At 38.9% G+C, this 18,544-nt stretch overlaps 1 protein-coding gene across 6 annotated transcripts in view; it reads left to right on the forward strand.

Annotated features, from left to right (window-relative positions):
• Positions 1–18,544, forward strand: part of GTF3C1 (general transcription factor IIIC subunit 1) — a 41,613-nt gene that overhangs the window by 9,588 nt on the left and 13,481 nt on the right. Inside the window, exons 8-26 of one of the 6 annotated variants that reach the window (XM_062639440.1) lie at positions 157–272; positions 1,671–1,995; positions 3,732–3,949; positions 4,528–4,667; positions 6,221–6,374; positions 7,355–7,458; positions 7,697–7,875; positions 8,237–8,512; positions 8,757–8,902; positions 9,314–9,411; positions 11,024–11,120; positions 11,919–12,096; positions 12,461–12,596; positions 14,355–14,490; positions 15,263–15,344; positions 15,983–16,168; positions 16,731–16,888; positions 17,028–17,170; positions 17,291–17,444. In XM_062639440.1, coding sequence (XP_062495424.1) covers positions 157–272; positions 1,671–1,995; positions 3,732–3,949; positions 4,528–4,667; positions 6,221–6,374; positions 7,355–7,458; positions 7,697–7,875; positions 8,237–8,512; positions 8,757–8,902; positions 9,314–9,411; positions 11,024–11,120; positions 11,919–12,096; positions 12,461–12,596; positions 14,355–14,490; positions 15,263–15,344; positions 15,983–16,168; positions 16,731–16,888; positions 17,028–17,170; positions 17,291–17,444 — 3,026 coding nt within the window. The remainder of the gene's footprint in view (positions 1–156; positions 273–1,670; positions 1,996–3,731; positions 3,950–4,527; positions 4,668–6,220; positions 6,375–7,354; positions 7,459–7,696; positions 7,876–8,236; positions 8,513–8,756; positions 8,903–9,313; positions 9,412–11,023; positions 11,121–11,918; positions 12,097–12,460; positions 12,597–14,354; positions 14,491–15,262; positions 15,345–15,982; positions 16,169–16,730; positions 16,889–17,027; positions 17,171–17,290; positions 17,445–18,544) is intronic. The other 5 variants (XM_062639443.1, XM_062639442.1, XM_062639446.1 and 2 more) reach the window with 5 other exon arrangements.

Consider the following 18,544-nt stretch of genomic DNA (forward strand, 5'->3'; position numbering starts at 1 on the left):
GTATATGTCTGTGAAAATATCTTTAGTGAGGAATGTTATAATATATAATTCTGGCATATTCAGTTATTCAGAGCAAATATAAATGTATATACAAAAACATGTATATACAATTGCATAAAATTATTTCTCTGAGATTTGTTTTCCTTTCTGAAACAGTTGAAAGTAGGGGAACCAAAGGTATTTCTCAGGCAGAAATTCGCTTGGCTATGAATGTGGGGAAGCTAGAATCAAGGATGCTGTGTCGTCTTTTGGAGAGGTACAAAGTTGTCAAGGTAAGATGCTTATTGAAACTGGAAATACAATTGTGGTTACTGTGGTAATGTGTTATAACATTGTTAACCTCAAACAATAGAAACAGCAGCGATTTAAGAATTGACAGTGAAACAGTCCTGATAAGATTGAAAAGCGTATGACTGCAACTGAGGAAAAGGTATATAAGACCTAAGCATTCAAAAAACATTAAGATTGTAACCTTCTGTAGTCTGAGGGCTAAGCCTAGTTGTTAGAAGGTAGCATATCTGCTCCTCTAGCATACCTTTTCTTTATCGTTTCCTAGTCAGCTGCCTTGACATCTAATAGCAATAGCTGGCTGACCCACACATACAAGTATTTTACATTGGTTTGTGACTGGATGCTTAAGTAATAAATAAAGAGCATGGGGAAGAATGCACATGGCCCCATATTTTCTGTCTGTATGGAACACGCATTCTGGTGATCCACACCAGCTGGTGGGATTCTGTTGGACGCTGCTTCACAGCATTCCAGAGAAACACTGTTCCCAGCACCATGACACAGGTCTGCCCTCCAAAAAGAGATGGGGCAGAGAAACTGGCCTCAGCCCTGCTTCACCTGTCATTTGGACCTAAGTAATTACCTAAGTAATTCACTGTACAATCAGTGGTAACCCAAGTGACCTGGGGGGCTGTTATTTCATGAGTTGAGATTTTTCTCAACTCAAAATATTCTCTTTGCTTAATTTGTGGCTCCAGGACTTCTATTTTGCAAGATCGTCTACTGAAAGGTCTTGTTGGAGACCCTTTGTACTTTTAAAATTCATCATTCATCTATTTGCTTTTGAAAATACCAGTGAATTCTGGGAAAAAAAGTTTCTTCTTTTAGAGGTTATGATGATGAAACTCATTATTTTGAGATTATTTTTTTTTTATTTGAACAAGATGAATTTTGTTGAAACAAAATTCAGCTGTCATTTCTCGCATGCACCCATCTGCCCCTTTTCATAAAGGCAGGATAATTGCTATCTCCCATCGACAGAGAATATTTTTACTAAGAGCTTGTCATTTGGGAAAAGGTTCTGTAGAATTAAAAAAAAACAACAAACCCTATATAGGATATCTAAAATTTTTCGATTTTAGTCTGAATATATATAGTTTGTTCTTCCTTAGACTTTTCTACATCCCACATACTGCAGGCACTTCATTCTAGTATGCAGGTAACGCAGATTGATTTCTTTTTCAAGCTTGGTGTTTCTTTTGATTTTTGTATGTTAGGGTGAGTCCACATTTTTGTTATTTAGAAAAAAAAGGAGAACACCATGATATATTTTAATGTCAGTCAAGAGCAGTTAGAAAACTTTTTCACTGTTGATGTTGAAGACCACTGCAAGAATGGAGAAATAAGGTGGAAAAATAATGTTCCAACTGTTCCCTTAGGGTTTTATGGAGGATGAAGGTCGGCAAAGGACAACAAAGTATATTTCATACATTTTTGCAGAGGAGAGTGATTTAAACCGTCAGTTTGAGAGAGAGAAGGCTAGGAGTGAGCAGCTAGCTACTGTTACTTTGGCTCCAGTGCCAGGAGATTCCCCACCTGCAGAAGATGTGTCTCCAGGAGAAGATGATACTTTGGTCTCTGAGTCTGACAATGAAGAAGAAGGGAAAGGTGGCAAGAAGAGAAGAAAAGGTCAGAAGGCCAACTCTGGTTCTCCATCTAAATTAAGTTTCCAAGATGATACCCATCAGTCAACACCAGCTAAAGGTAGAGTATGATTTTGAAATTTGGGGAAACCTTACATTTTTCTTATGGATCCTTTTATTAAAGAAAAAAAATACGCTGTAAGCCTCCATTAAAGCTTTTGGTCATATATTTATCTTTGCACTTACTTGATTATTTCCATGGGTTTTTTATGCTCTCTTTCCCCAGCATTGTTACATTTTGGAATTCTCTAAGTAGTAATCTCTGGAGATTCTCAGGGCTGAAGTGTGCTCTGATATTTGTGTATCAAATATTGTTTATGGTTATCCGTAATCACTGAAAAGATAATTGCTTCTCCTTACCCCTGTACCATTTCTTCTCCTCTTCCCCATGCAAATGAAATGGGCTCACACACCATACTGCTTGGATGTTCACTTTTCTTTCTTATGGTGTAAAGGGCTGAAATGATTCTGCAGAGGGTCAGACAAATTCTGAAACTGTTGCAAGAAAGGAGGCAGGATTGCGTGGCTAAAAGCCAGCACAGTGTGGAGATCGTGCTAGCTAGCAGTAAGGATGGCTTATGCTGCTGGGAGAACAGCATCCTTGGGTAAATTTTGTATCTGCCTTGGGTGTTCTGTGATGAACTGAGAAGGTATCTGTCATAGCTTCTCTCTTTTAGAATATATTACAGCTCAGGCTGTGCCCATTAGAGAGCACCATCTTCATAGAGCTTTAGCTTTAAAGTCCTTGAAGACTTTAAAATGGATTTGGCCACATTTTGTCTTTCTTGAAATATTTTCTTTCCTCCTCACTAAGGAAAAAGACAGGCTCTGCCTCATTAAAACACATCATTTCATTCCACTGGATGTGTAAATGTCATCTTAGGTGTGGGAAATGGCACAGGAGCTGACAGGAACATAGAAATTCTTCCCCTTTTAGCACCAGGGTTTTTTTTTTCACTTGGAAATGTCTGGTATTGAGCCTTAGAGTGTGCAAAATGTATTTATTCATGCACTGACGTAGACCTTCAAGTGGGGTTGAGTATACATAGAGTAATATGTCTGAGACCAGATAAGATGGTAACTGACTGCTTTCAGCATCAGTGGCCTTGGGATGCCTTGACCCATAGCCTTACTCACCTAAACGTATTGTAATAAATATCTTGTTCCTTAAGCTAATTGCTTCGTCTTTCTTTAGCTATTTAGAACATCTTAATGTGAAAGCTACCAGCCTTTTGGGATGTATGTTTAAGAGGATATGGTGGTTTATTTTTTAATTTTCTTTATTTTAACTATTTGTATGTTCCTATAGCTTGTCTGTGAAACTCCAAGGGAAAAGAGGAGAACAGATCATCATTTCTCTTGTAGATTATCTTTGGAGTAATACTAAATCCTTGTCCTCATTCTGCTTTGAGTCAGAGAAGTCAGGTTTCTGGCAGAACTTGAGAATCTTTGTGACAGAAACTCTCCTTTCTTCAGACAGCAGTTTCTGGATAAGCTAATCTGGCATTTCGTGGTCTTCTATGCCTGCTATGAAGGGGCTTCTGCATGAAGAGAATTACCTGGTGACAGGGAGCTCACTTTTTAAAAACTTTTCATTTTGAAGGCTGAATGCAGTCATTCATTGTCAAACCACTGCTTCCAGCAGAGTAGAAGAATAGGTGAAAAATGTAGCGAATGCTTTTAAGTGCAGTTATCTGCATTGTGGATGGGGGAATGCCTTTTATAGCAAGAGAAGCTGAACATTGACAGGGCATCATGAGAGCAGAATAATTACAAGGCTGTTCGCTCTTAAACCAGGCTCAAAGCCAACAGCCGTGAAGCCTCCGGGGAAGAAGCTGCCTTCCCCTCTCATTCTTGAAGAGCCCGATGAGATCCCAGACAATGTTTTGGGGGAGAGTTCTACTTTGGAAACTCTAAAGCAGGAGTCCAATCTGTCAACATGTGCTCTTTCCACTGATGAAGATGGGGATGGGGATGTGGCTGTGGTGGAGGAGGTCAGTCTTGAGGACCCTAAGGTAAGATCACATGTTTGAGTACCTTCTTGTTGGCACACCTGTCTGAGCTGAGTTACGCACTTTTACAGCAAGCCTTCAAGCTATAGTTTTGTATTAATTTATGGGATTGGGGTTTTGGTTTGGCTTTTTTTCTTTTTCCCTTTCCTTTTTGTTTATTTGAGGGTTTCATGATTTTTTTGTTCTTGGTGTTTTTTTTGGTTTTGGGTTTTTTAATTCACTGTCAAAGTACATTCATATTTTGGCTGCATTGGAGTTATAAGCAAAAGTTATTCCAGAAGATAGGAAGGTGGATGTCCTAAATACAGTTCGGGTTAGTTCCCTGTGCTCTCCAAATTCCATGTGTTGATTTAATGCATGTCATCACTTAATGTCTGCTGTGTACACAAGTGCTACATATCATCTGTTCTGTTCCCTGCCTGTGATAGGGAGGTAAAAGGTAACCCTCACGTGACTAATTTGTTACAAATAAATACACTAAAACTCAATTCCACAGTTGCTGCTGTGGGAGGAACCAGTGTTAGGCAGAAGACATTGAACAGGTTATGTAAAATTTGTATTTTGTCCATACTGTGCACTAGAAGACGTGTGGCCAAAAGAAGGAAAAGCGTTCCAAGGCTACCGCAGCGGAGAGACCTCATGAAACATACAGGCTGCTGAAGCGCCGCAATCTCATTGTAGAAGCTGTTCGAAACCTCCGGCTAATTGAAAGCTTGTTCACGTGAGTCCCTCTGAAAACAGTGTCCAGGGGGCCTGACGCATTTTGGTAGTAGAAGCACTACTTCAGCAAGCAATCTGTGTGCTTTTTCCAGTGGTGCTGTTTCTTGTCCCTGATGCAACTCTAATGTTGGACATGATGGCACATGAAAGGGGGGGGGGGGGGGGGGGCTACAGTTATACTGAATCTTAAAACAGCTGTTTGGAAGCAGTAACAGTTCTTTGCAGATAATTACACAAGTGAATTTTTATAGAGTGTATGTCTCATAAACAGAGATTGGAGAACTTTTGTCTCTGTTCACAATATGCTGGTGCTTGGGGCCACATAGTAAGATACAGCACTTCCCTGCTTGAGGATTCTGTCATCTGCGTAGGTTTTACCTCTGCATGGCTTCAAAAACTGTTTGTGTTTTATTCTGTCATGGACTGCAGAGGTTCATGATGTCAATCAGTCATTCAGTGATCACGAGGATTCTATCAGGGTCCTGAAAGTGTGCTTTTCTTTGCAGTTTTGAGTGGTACAGTTCTGTGTCTTCTCCTGACTTGCTTTGTCTGGATTAAAGATCCTTCCCTGAATTTTACAATGTTTTTCAGTCTTCTAAGATTCACCACCAAAGAGAAATCAAAATTCTGGTGGTCTCCTGGAGTCCCAGCTTCCAAATTGGCAGGAATTTAGTATAGGAATTATAGGTAAGAAATCATAGCCTTATTCTCCTCTGGTTTGAGAATTTTGAAACCATCTGTCACCTAGTTCAATTGCAGATGTTATAAATTTTTAGAGTGTTATAAAATTAGAGCCTTGTCTTCTGGCACCAGCCTCATCACCCATTGATCTAGTCTCATCCAAGCATGAGATGAGAAAATAGCTCAGCTCTCTGCTTTCCCTTTTAGTGCCGCCCACAGATAGGTCACAGGTTTCTTCAGCACTGATGAAGGTTCTGCCCCTCCCCAGTCTCTGTGAAGGAGATTTGCTGGGTCCTCACTCCAATTATGTTAGTTACCAGGATGTAGAAAAAAAAATGAAAACAAGCAATAAGAGAGTAGGGTGTGAGTGAGCTCCTGCAGACTGCTGCAAAGGAAGAAGTGAGCTGGTTTCAAGTGATTGGGTATGTATATCTGTATTGTGAATACATGTGTAATTTCTGAACTCTGGATGCCACTAAGTAAATTCTTTCTGCCTCAAGTTGAACTGAGCTCACAAATAGAAATATAAAGTGCATGTGTTTAATCACCACCTAAAAAAGCTGTAGCCTTTCCTAACCTTAGGGGGCCTGGATTTGTAATTACGCTATAGAAATAGATGGAGAAATCAGGCATCAAGAATCTGCTGTCATAAGAAGAGCAGTTCTTACCTAAAGAAGGAAGAGCTTGATTACAAAGAAACTACCACTGAAATTTAAAGCTAAGTTAGTAATTTTTTACAGAAAAAGGGAAAAGTGAGCCGTAGTTGCTACAAGTAGGGAAATACCCATTTTCCCCATATGCTCGTAGAAACTGCTCAAGCAGTTTGAAGCACTGCTGGACTTAAAATACAAGCTATTTTTTTGCATCTTTTAGACTTCAGAAGATGGTGATGGATCAAGAAAAGCAAGAAGGTGTCTCCACTAAATGTTGCAAAAAGTCTATCATACGACTGGTACAGAAGCTTGCACGAGAAGGGCTCCTCAAAGTCTATCGTACTACAGTCATTCAAGATGGCATAAGTAAAAAGGTGACTACACAAGCCCTGGAAGTAGCAGCAGCTTTTCTCACAACCTTCTGATTTATCAAAGTGGTTTTGGCCTTTTTACTGAAGTACATGGATGACTTCATTTTTTGTAGCAGAACCCACAGTCAGGCTGCCCAGAAGCTACATGTCCCAAGCTAAGCTAGTGTGAAAACCCGATTAGTGCTTTCAATTATTGTGCTGCAGATAATTGTGAGACCAAGGAATAGTCCACAGATCAAAGTCTCTGAATCTTGCTTCTGAGAGGTTCTGCTACTTATCAGTTATGCAATTCATGATTCTCTCCCTGCACTGTCAGGCTGCACCACAATTCTATTTAATCCCCTTTTGAAATCTAACAGCATATGAGAAATCCAGAAGTTGCCTTCTGAGTTGAGATTTATAAACATGATCTATTTTTTAAAAACAAAATTCACCGTTACTGAGGTTTGTAGAAGTAAAATGTCTGTAAATGTCAGTTGTAGAGCTGAGGCTTGTCATTGTAACGTTAGTGTGAAACCTTCATAAGCAGGCAGAGAATCTGTTGAAAATTACCTGATGCACAATTACTGTAGGGCATATATGAAATCCCATCTGAATTGCGTCTGCACTTTCAGCAACAATATGTATTAGTTTGGCCTTCTGATGTATGGCTTTTCATTTATTCCTTTCATTCTAATATTTGCAAATGAGGTGTTTGTTGCCCAAATATTCTAGATTTTAAAAATGAAAAAAATGAGGCTTTAGAGATGACATTAACAGTTTATTGCTACAGAGATCATGGTCTGGCCTCTTGCTTAATGCAAACTAGCAATGGGAGTTTTCATCCAAAAGTGTTTATATTCTGTGTTATTAAATCTTCATAGGATTACTTCACTGTGGCTACTGTTAATTAACTGTGCGTTAATCTCTGATAATTTATGCATCTGATTAAGAGCCAGTATCTTCATAAGTACCTGTTGTTTGTTTTCTGCTGCTCTGAACAGGCAGAGTTTGTTGTGCATCCTTCAGTAAGTCCTAATGATCCCCTTGTAAAAAGTGCCATTGAGCAGGTGCGTTTCCGAATCTCCAATTCAAGCACTGCAAACAGGCAAGTGGCAGCAATGGTTTGGATGGCTTTTGGGGAATTTGGCTTATCTAGGACATGCAAAAATATGCAGAAGAAATATACACAAAATTAGCAAAAGAAAAGAAAAAGCTGCTCTTTAGCAACAGAGGAATTGAAGCACAAAGATGAGGCAAGATGCTGAATATCTGCTGAAGTTGGGAAAGAAGAGGGATTGAACTCTGCTTAATTTTTACCCAAGTGCTGTCTGGTTTTAATGCAGGATTAAAGTTCCCCAGACCCCATCCCAGGACCAGGCCAATGAAGAAGGTCTGGGGCAAGAGGCAGTTCCTGATTCAGGAGAAACACAAGAAAACTCATGTAAAGCTGATAACAGTCGGGCAAGAAAAACTGATGACAAATTGGGTGTAACACAGCTAAAAAACTATCACCCAGTTACAGGTACAGCTAACTTCTTTTTTTCTGTCATCTTTCACTTTCCATTTTATTATTAGTAATCACTTGCAGATGTTGGGCTCTCCTAAGATACAAGTGGGGTTTTTTTTCTTTATTTATAAAAGAAATGCTGGGTTTACATTAAAGTAGTCTCACTACCCAGTGGTTTTTTAGTGGCTTATTTTTTCACAGTTACAAACTAGGATATTTTTATTCGCTACTACTTGTAATTAATATTTGTAACTTGCACACTTTCAACTGCTCATCTTTCCTTCCAGTTTCTTCACATCAGTTTTACAGAGGTAGCTGTTTCTCCTATTGTAATCCTCTCTTTAATTTCTGTTTGGTACTTCGTCTTCCCTCACAGTTCCAGGACTTGGGCGTTCTCTTGGCTTTCTTCCCAAAATGCCCCGTTTAAAAATGGTCCACATGTTTCTCTGGTACTTAATTTATGGACACCCTTCAAATAGAACACCCCAAAAAGGAGACAGTGATGGAGAGAAAAAAGGCAGCAAAGAAGGGCTGGATGGGAATGCAGCTGTAGTTGAAGCGCAACCAGATGGGACCTTAGAAATTATGACAACTGTGGTGAATCCTGAAATCTCAGCACAGGAGACCGAAGTGGAGCTGTCTAATCAAACAGGTAAGAAGTGGCACATCTTGACTTGAGCCATGCCAAAGTCTGTAGCAAACACTGAAAAAAGGTAAAAGTGTACTTCAGAAAAGATTGAAAATCAATGGTTTAGATAATTTTCAGGTTGTTGTAGATTTTCAGAATAATATGTTCTGCTCGAACACTCACAGTGTACTGTGAGTTTTAACTGTTAATGCAACTGTAACAGGTTTGTCCTGTCTGAATCTAAGCCAGTCAGTCTTCTTGCTCCTAGTGTATGTGGATGATGAATCATGGATGCGCAATGTCCCTCCTCTCCCGCTTCACAGAGAGTTTGGATTTGGATGGGCTCTTGTCAGTGACATTCTCCTCTGTTTGCCTCTCTCTGTCTTTGTTCAGATAGTACAAGTCAGCTACAAGGTATAGTACTTTTTAGTTTCATGTTCGTTTTACTTTGAAGTCGGATGATGTCAACTATATACCTATAAGCAGTAGCAGCTATCCTCTTTTTTTGTTTTAAAAGCTAGCCATTGGAGTTCACTTAGTTCTTGATAGTCTTTCACAGAAAAGTTAGTTGCTTTTATAGCCACACTGAAAAAAATGTATAGCCCTGTAATACTGCAAATTCTTAAGCTAATATTTATCAAAGAGCTTTTTATAATCTCACTGAATCTTCTGCCTCGTTGATTAACCAGAATAATGTTTAAGCATTTTACAAAAGCAGTAACATTTGCTTAGAAATTATTTCAGTAGACAGCTCTGGTAGCAAAACTTGATACTTAAAAGGATAGTTATATTTTGCATTTTTATTAACTTCTGAAATAATTCTAGGTGGATGGTCTGGAAGAGTTTTTAAATGACCCCCTAAAAAAGCACATTCTAATTCGATGTCTTCCAAGGTCAGTCCGACAGCAGCTTCTTTACAAAAGGTAAGCAGATGAGTCAAAGTACATGGCTCTAGGGATGAAACAACAGTGCTTGACTGTTTTATCAGTTATTTCCTGTTTGTGTCAAAGCGAACTTTGTTACTTAAGACAAGGATCATCAATCTGCTAAGGAGAGTGTGCCAAATTGTGTTTTTCTCTTCCAAATTGAAGGTAATAAGAAACTAAACCAATATTCATGCATGCTGTCAGGCAGTGTTTGAGAGCTGGGAGGTTCTGTCCTTCATAACTCATCAGCAGGATGTTACTCTGTATAAAACACACTCCTGACTGCTGCTAAATTAAGAATTTAATAGAGTCTAAATGTTGCTGCCCTTCATAAATCTTTCAGAAGATGCCACATTTCCCAGTTCCAGCCTCTCATACATACCATTCAATTTCTACTCAGGCTTTCAGGGGCACATCTGCCATTGTTTGCCATTCCTCATTTAGGAGATTTAAAAATTGAGATTGGACTGAAGATAGGAAGGGAAATCAACATTAGAGGAAAGTGATTCCAACCCTAACTCTTCTATGATTCTATGATTTGAGTATGTGGAATTAACAGTACTGTGTTAGCTTCCCCAGGAAGTCATTGCAAACGGTAGGGATTCGGGTGTCTGGAGGTTTATACAACACTTTGCAAACCTGCAAACATGTCATTGCTAAGTGAATAGTGCTAGACAGTATCAAGACTTGTGGTTAGCTCAGGTTTGCGATTTCTAACCTATTACTTGCTAAATCTTAGTAACAAGGAAACTAGATTTATGGTATTTTCTGAAATCTGTGGGCTACGTCTGATGTGTTTGTGAAAAATGGTGTGGCATCTAACCAGGTTGTCTCCCCTCTCCGCCCCCAGTAGAAGTTCTAACTCAGCCAAACTTGCTTCACTGTTTCTAGGCTTGTCAAATGACCTGACCCCCAGAGAAAACTCCTGGCAAAATATCATTCTCATTAACTGCCCAGAAAACCTTAGGTCTTTGTGAAGTTAAATGTGGGCAAAGCAGATTTTTTAGCAAACTTTCTCAGAAACTAGACCTTGAAGAAGTTTTCATGCAGGTTCCAGAATTTTGCTATGTAAGTAGAGATGTAGCATGGGAAATGTTGCAGTTTTTGTTCTGCCAAAGCTATAAGCAACTGAAAGCAGTTTCTTGGAGCAGTAAATCTAAACAACCTTAACTACAAGAATCATTGCCTATTTCTTTATATGTACACATGTGAAGGCTTATCAGCCCATATTTAGCAGTCATGTTTTCTTACTCATGTCTTCATAACACTAAATTGTCTGCAGATCTGCTGGTGTTCTGACCTGGTTTAACTCATTTTTATGTGGTACTTCTGGCTAATTTTGCTCACTGCTAGCAAAATTTTAGTCAGTATTTGTCTAAAACAACTGTGCTTGTGATTTGAGGAGATTTTTGACCTTTGGGATATTACATGTTTTCCACAGGCTGATGATTAAAACAAAAATACCACTTGAGACATTCTGAAACTCAGTATTTAAAAAAAGCAGTGGTTTCCTGAAACTTATGGTTGCTGCAAGGAAATGGCATTTTTTCTGGTATCGTTTTTAACGTTTTCATGAGTGCTGATTGTAATACCTCTAATATTGTTGTAGGAGGTACATCTTTTCAGTGGTAGAAAACCTTCAAAGATTATGTTATATGGGACTGATACAGTTTGGCCCAACAGAGAAGTTTCAAGACAAAGACCAGGTAATTTTACTTCTTTTTATTTTCATTTATTTTTTAATTTAGCCACTGTTCTTCATGATTTTTGTCCAATGAAATAAATACCAGATTTGGGGGTTGTAATTACCTTAAATACTGAAGTAAAATTCCCAGTGTTTCAGATGTATACGCAAACCTGAAGATCCAAATGATATATTGCAAGTTGTGCAGATAATTTTTACTTCCTTCTCTGGAAAGGCACTACTCAAGTGTATAACACTGAACACTGTGCACAATAATGGTTGAGGAGGTTCCAGACTGGCAGCACTTTATGAAAAATGAGCATGCCACATTCTTTTTCATCAAGGCATTAGGCACTGGGGGGTGACACAGAATAAAGTCAATGATCAGAGTAAAACAAGTACGTTTGTACGCATCTTTTTGTAAATAGAGAGCATGTGCAAGGATAAAGAAGTAAGGACAAAGTTTATGAGGATGAAATAGATAATTAGGTCCCAGAGCACACCTATTCAAATGCTGAATGAGAGCTTGTAGGAAATAGTCACTCTCTTGGAAACTGGAAATATCCTGTGCACAAGGACGAAAAGAAAGTGTTCAAATCTAGAAACAATATACCTGGATTGCTGGCAAGGATTGTTTGGGAGTACAGTGCAATAGATGGGGAAGGGTGTGTCTTCTGTCAGAGTACTGGCTCAAAACAGCAAAGACTGAGAAAATGCTAAACAGTTCTAAACAACATTAAGTTGTGTGTCCTGTGTATTAGGAAATTCTGCTGATTATTTATTTTTTACCTACCAGCCTGAAATATACTGTATTTGACAGGTCTTTGTGTATCTGAAGAAAAATGCTGTGATTGTTGATACCACTATCTGTGACCCCCACTATAACCTGGCCCAAAGTAACCGCCCATTTGAGAGGCGCTTGTATGTTCTGAATACCATGCAGGATGTGGAAAACTTCTGGTTTGATTTGCAGTGTGTCTGCCTTAATACGCCACTGGGTATGGTATAAATGTACCTTCTTAGTACCTTTACTGTTTATTCTGTTCATACTACATTCTTCCTCCTTTCCTAAAACTTGACCCAGGCTCTGTTTTGTCATTTCAAATGTTTTAATCTCTTGGCTGGTACACCCAAAATAGCTTTAGAAAGGGTACCAGCTTCCCATTAGTTCTGCCCTGAATACAATTTTGGACAAGGTAGTGCTTTCTAATGGAAGCTAACTGGAGCACCATTAGCCTCTATCGAGAAGTGGTAAAAATGTTAGTATTGTCTGGGAGCAGTAGTTTGCCACAGCAGGGTGGACTGAGAATGGCTTGAAGTCTGACTTCTCATGCTGATAGTCAAAACTATTTGTATGCCTAGGAGTTATCCGCTGTCCTCGTTCAAAGAGAAGTAACCTTCAAGGAGAGGAGACTGCACTAGATGTAGAAATGGAACAAGAGTCAGCAGTGGATAAACACAATCTTGAACGCAAATGTGCAATGTTGGAGTATACCACGTACGTCATCTTCATCCTTGCTTTGTTTCTTGAATAGAATGGGCAAAAAAATCTGTTCTGGTTTTGAGGATGTTGCCTAGTAGCAGAAGCAGTTAAGACTTTAGCATTTCAGTTGGGTGTTGTGGGGTTTTTCTTCGTAATTCAGAGGCTATCTGATTAAAAAGACATGTAGTTATATGTCACATTTACAAGTAACTTGTCCAGTGAGCAGGTTTTTATACTAGAGGAATGGGAAAAACAGATTCATATTTCCTTCCTAAGTAGTACAAATGTGTGTTGTTGGAGAAGGCAAAGTTAAGAGGGGATAAGTGCTCCCTAAGTACAGTTAATGCAAGGGAAAAAATTAAAGATTCTCTGTTTCTGTGCTTTATATCATGGTATCACAAGTAGCCTGTAGCTTCAATAGCTACTCAGTGTTAGTTGGAATTCTGTCCTTCTGTGTTGCAGTTAGCTGCATATTGTTTACAGATTGATTTCTAATTTGGGGTTGGTGTACACTGCTAAAATCTGTAAGTGATCTCTGGAGCACTTCATCTCCTGCCTAGTCACAACGGGAATACTTGAGAGGACGGAGTGCTTGTGACCTGTGACAGCTGTGCAGAATGACAGTTAAAATTTTTTATATTGTATTGTGCACTGTGGTTTAGTTTTGTCAATATTCAGTTTTTCTAAACAGCCTGTTTAAAAGTATTTTCAGTTAGTTCAGTGTTAGAGGTAGACACATCAAGTTATCTTAAAAAAGTTAATGGAGTTGAAGGAACCCGATTCCACTGATCCTTGCTGACAGAAAAAAAAAACCTGTTCAGTCCACTTGTCAGCTTTTGCATGTGGTCTGCATTGTATGGTAAGAAATCCTTTATATTGGATATCTTGTGTTTACTTGCAGTTAGGCTGGAGATGATTGCAACATCTTTGAGGTCAAGAAACACGTTTTGGATATTTTTTTCATGGTAGCTTTCAAGAAAATCTTTCAGGAAGTGAAACAGGATTTCAGAAATACTCTTTGGTGTTATTACTGGATTGTCAGAGCTGTCATAACTGCTCCATAATGCAGAGCTCATTCATAGTTTGAGTATTTATTTTTTTTAGGAGATAAGTTTTTCTCCATGGTTCTTTGCAAAATATCATATTTATAAAGAAAAAAAATCTTTTTCTTCCATTCTGCACTCTAACACCACATTAATTATTAAATAGCTCATTTAGGAAAGGTACCAGTTCATCCATTCCATGCCAGTCATTGTTAGTTTTGTCCTCCTTCTGGGGGGAGAATTGCAGTGCATTGTTTTTTTTCTTGTATATGTATTTAAATAAGCTTTAATGTATTTTGTTGGTGAACTGGAGAGACCAGTGCTTGACAGTCAGTGTGAAAAAGGGTTATGATTGCCTTTAGTTCCTGTGGGAGATTTTCCCCACACTTTTCAGTTTTCCATCTGAGTTGGTATTTTCTCTAGTTTTATGGCAAGAACAGCATTGGGAACAGTTTAATGTGGCCATTGGAACTTACTTAACAGTAATGAAGTTGCTCTGGGTTTAATGTTGAAACTGAGAGCTCAGTCATTAAATATCAGGGATTAAAACTTGATGAAAAAGTACTGTTGTCATGCTCCTTCTGGAGCAGGGTTAAGGAAAGGAACAACTCTCAACCCTGTCTAAACTGGGAGGGCAACAGTTGAGTTCTGCACACACATCACTTAAGAGCAGCTGAGAAAGCACTCACTGCAAAAGAATTACTATGTATTTTGTTATTCTTTCTGCTAGAGGCAGCCGAGAGGTGGTTGATGATGGAACTATCCCTGGAGATGGCTTAGGAGCTGCAGGTCTGGATTCCAGCTTTTATGGGCATCTAAAACGCAATTGGATCTGGACAAGCTACATCATCAATAAGACTAGGAAGGTGGGTATTGTAAAATTTATACGCTGTAATGACTTTTCCAAACTCTAATATTCTCAAGGTTGAGATACTGATAGCAAAATCACTGCTTGCATGCTTTCAGCCATGCGTCTTTCATCACTGGAAAGAAATTAATGCCAAAGGTGGTAAATCTTGGTGCTTAAATGAGTGAAAGAGTTGGATGTAAATTTAATCTGAACTGAATTCGATAGTACATTTGACCAAAGGAGAAATAATTTAGCAAGCAATTTTCATTACTTGAAATGTAGAAGTGTTAAACAAAAACTGAAAAATCCAGAACAAGGAAATACACACACAAAATAAATATTACTAGGAAGTCCAGCACAGGCAAGTAAGAATGGCCATGCCCATTCTGGCCAATGTCCTGTCTCTAGCTGCCGATACAAGATTCGTAGGGAGGGTGTAAGAGCAAGCGAGTTGTGTAGAGATATTCCTCAGAATATTCTCCCAGCTGTCTGCAAGCTTGCCTCAAGGCCATTCTAAACCGGGGGGTGATGTTTCAGAGCAGTTAATAGCTTTTTCTTCTAGCGTTAATTTCTGTGATTGGTTTTTTGGACTCATGTAAATCTGTAGTATCCACAACCTCATGCAGCGAAGTGTTTCAAAGTCCTATTATGTGTCATTGTAGCCAGGGATATTTTCCTTTATACTGAAGATTTATTTATGACACAACTCAAAGGATATCATGTATAGAGTTGTTAAAAACAGTGCATTCTTTCCAAATATCACCTTTTATAAAGCTGTGTTGTCTTAGGAAACTGCCATTTCTGAAAATGGACTGACACTGAGACTCCAAACCTTCTTAACAAAGCACCCCCTCTCACTCAGTACTGGAGGTAAGGTGGTGGTGGTGCTGGTGGTGGGGTCTGTAACTGTATTATAGCTGTTGCTGTCTTTGTCAAACTCAGTCTGGAGGATGTGGGTTATTCCTGTCTCCTTATGGTAATCTAGGATACTTCTGGGGCAGTAAAATGGGTAAATAATTTCCTTCCCTATTTCTGGATATATGGAACAATAATTTTTTAGCCAATATTGATGACAGGAGTTGTTCCTGTCTCCTTACAATGATCTAGGATGCTTCTGGGGCAGCAAACTAGAGATGTAAATAACTTTCTGTAGAACAGTAATTTTTATCCTTTGTAATTTCTGATGTACAGTGTGCAGAAATTCTAGAGGGACCAATGTTTTGTACAACTGGACACTGTTGCAAGCTAAGGAAGAGGAAATGCTCCAGGTTGAATATAAAACATGAACTCAGGCTTTGTAATTACTTGATGATTCCTCATTTATGTGGGATTTTATTCTGTGATTTGCTGAGAAGTGGCATGAAATGACATGACTAACAAAGGGCAAGTCTGAGAGGGCATGGGTGTTTTAATATACTAAAACATTGGCATTAGCTCTTTATACCTTAGTATTATAGAATGCTATAGCTGTAAAGCAAATTTAGTACTGTAAATATATGTAATTTTAGGTAACAAAATTAATATTTTGGGAGAAGCAAAGGTGGGAGCTGAGTCACTTGTCCAGAAAGATGAAAATATTGAAATAAGTAAAGAACCAGCCCAGGATCGAACCAAACGAGTGAGAGGTGGAAAAAGCCAAAAGAGGAAGAGGCTTCGGAAAGATGCTGGAAAGAAGACAAAGAGGAAAAAGAAGGGTAAGTAACACATTAGGAAAAAGAAGCATTCTTTTTGATGCATAGGCCTGCTGTGAGTTGCTTTAGAAAAGCTGATGTAACTGTCACATGGTGTGGGAACTTCATGGCCATATCTTTGGCTTGCCTCTTTCAGTGAAGAGGTTGAGATGTCCTGGGGCTGTACACTAGCTCTGGAGAAAAGCAACAGTGCTGTGACTGTTACCTGTGTGTGAATCATGATTGCACTACTGAACTGTACAGACTAAACAAATTCCAGTTGTGTCTGCACCAGATCAACTCACTGCAGTTCACCATCAGCTTTTGGTAGCTGGCTTAAAGGTTCTTCATGGTATGGTACTCTAGGTTGTCAGTTTCCTAACTGAAGTGATGTTTTTCCAGGGAGGGGTATTAATGCATTTTACTTCCTGAACTGCTACTTTTCTTCTCTGCTTTTGTCTTTCATTCCTAACAAACTCCAGTTGGTGCTGATACTGGCTGTGATAGGAGTTTGAATTAATCCAAACATGTAATGCTGAGATAACGGTCTTTTTTGTCTTTTTTTTTTCTCCCTCTGATTTGTTAGCAGAGGATTCTGTAGAAAAAAGCAAAAGACTCCGCTACCATGATGAAGCTGACCAGAGTGCCCTGCTGAGAATGACACGTCTGCGTGTCACCTGGACAGTGCAAGAAGACAGTCTGCTCATGCTGTGCCGAATTGCTAGTCACGTGCTAAATGCAAAGGTATTTAATAGACCCATTAAGTAGTGGTCCTACATAGTGAGCACACATATCATCAGTCCTTGAAATTCATCCTGGTAACCATCATGTGTGAACATTAAAAGCTGAAGTTTAACTCCAAACACATTTGTTCTTCACACAGGTAAAAGGGGCCTTTGTGCCATGGCAAGTCGTTAGGGATATCATGCATGCCAGCTTTGAGGAGTCCCTCGATAAAACTTCTCATTCTGTTGGACGAAGAGCTCGTTATATTGTCAGGAATCCTCAGACCTATCTTAATTACAAGTAAGAAGGTTTCTGTCTGTGTTTTAGGCTAAATTCTCCTGAACTTAAGTGAAGGGATACAGTCGTGTGGTTTTGTCTTGTTTCATGTGACTTACAAATTTCAACTGTTTTTTGACCCAGTGCTATCAAATCTGTATTGAATTGGGAAAATTTCAACTATGTAAAACACCTGTACAATTGTGTCTGTTGCAGAGTTTGCCTTGCTGAGGTTTACCAAGATAAAGCCCTCATTGAAGATTTCATGAATAGAGAAAATAATTATGAAGATCCACAGGTAAGAGGGAAGTATTCTAAAAGGTCATAGAGCACTTTATGCTGTTTGGGTTACTGAATGCCTGCACTGTTTCAATTGCTGTGATTTAATCCCTTCTCTCTCCCTTGTACGCTTAGCCATTTTAAAAATAGCATCATTATAAAAATGCATCATCATTGCTGGTTGGAGAGTAAAGTGGACACAGGCAGCTTTCCAAAGGCACATAAACAGCACTGCTGTGCAACAAAAATGTTTCTCAGTATGCTTGTTTATAAACATCCATGACTGAGCATCTGTATGCACTGACTGGGTTTGGGGGGGGGTTATGCTCTCAGCCTCCTTGTTATCTGAGCAAGAAAGCATTTTTGCTCTGTGATGTCTTATTTTTTATTCTGCTTGCATGTCTAAATACTGCCTTAGCTTCTGTGGATGAGTGCGGGAAGGTAAGCAAATTTAATGAGGGAAGTGTTGATTCGATCAGTCAAAAGATTTTATTTAAATTTTCAGCTTTTTCATGGCTTAAATCAAGCACAATTTCAAATTGAAAAGTTGTTTATGCTGTCAGTGCAAACTGAATTTCAAGACTTTTTCTGAACTGGGATCGCATCACAGCAAGACTTTGTTTTTATCCTGGAATGCCAATTAGTATCGTCAGCAAACCCCAGTCAGTTCTTTTATTAGATTTGTGTTTGTTTAAATTAAGAGTAGTTGTTCACTGATGAGACATTGCTAAAATAAATGCATGTGTCACTAGCCCCAAAGTCTGTCTTTGCAAGCAAATAAAAACTTGTTCCTAGAGAGTTCCTCTTCTGTCACAGGTGTTCTCTGACCTATGATTGTACAGAAAGACTTAATGGAGAATGCGATAAAGCCTGAAGGTTATAAAGAGAATAAAAAAGACTTAAGCAGAAGCTTAAACAAAGACCTACCAAGAGATCTTATGCTGTTAATTTGGTATAATTGTTTTCAGAACATATGTTTATGGTGGGTTGCTTGTAGTTGTGAGCGTGATTACAGACAGAACCTGCAACTGTTGAATGAATCAGCTAACACGACCTCCACGGGGCTTTTTTGATGCATTCACTTGTCTGTTGCATAGTTTCTGACATGATAATTCAAAA

Source organism: Pezoporus occidentalis, unplaced genomic scaffold, assembly GCF_034315485.1.
Source record: "Pezoporus occidentalis ecotype Australia unplaced genomic scaffold, CSIRO_AGI_Poc_V1 ctg60, whole genome shotgun sequence".
Classification (NCBI taxonomy): domain Eukaryota; kingdom Metazoa; phylum Chordata; class Aves; order Psittaciformes; family Psittacidae; genus Pezoporus; species Pezoporus occidentalis.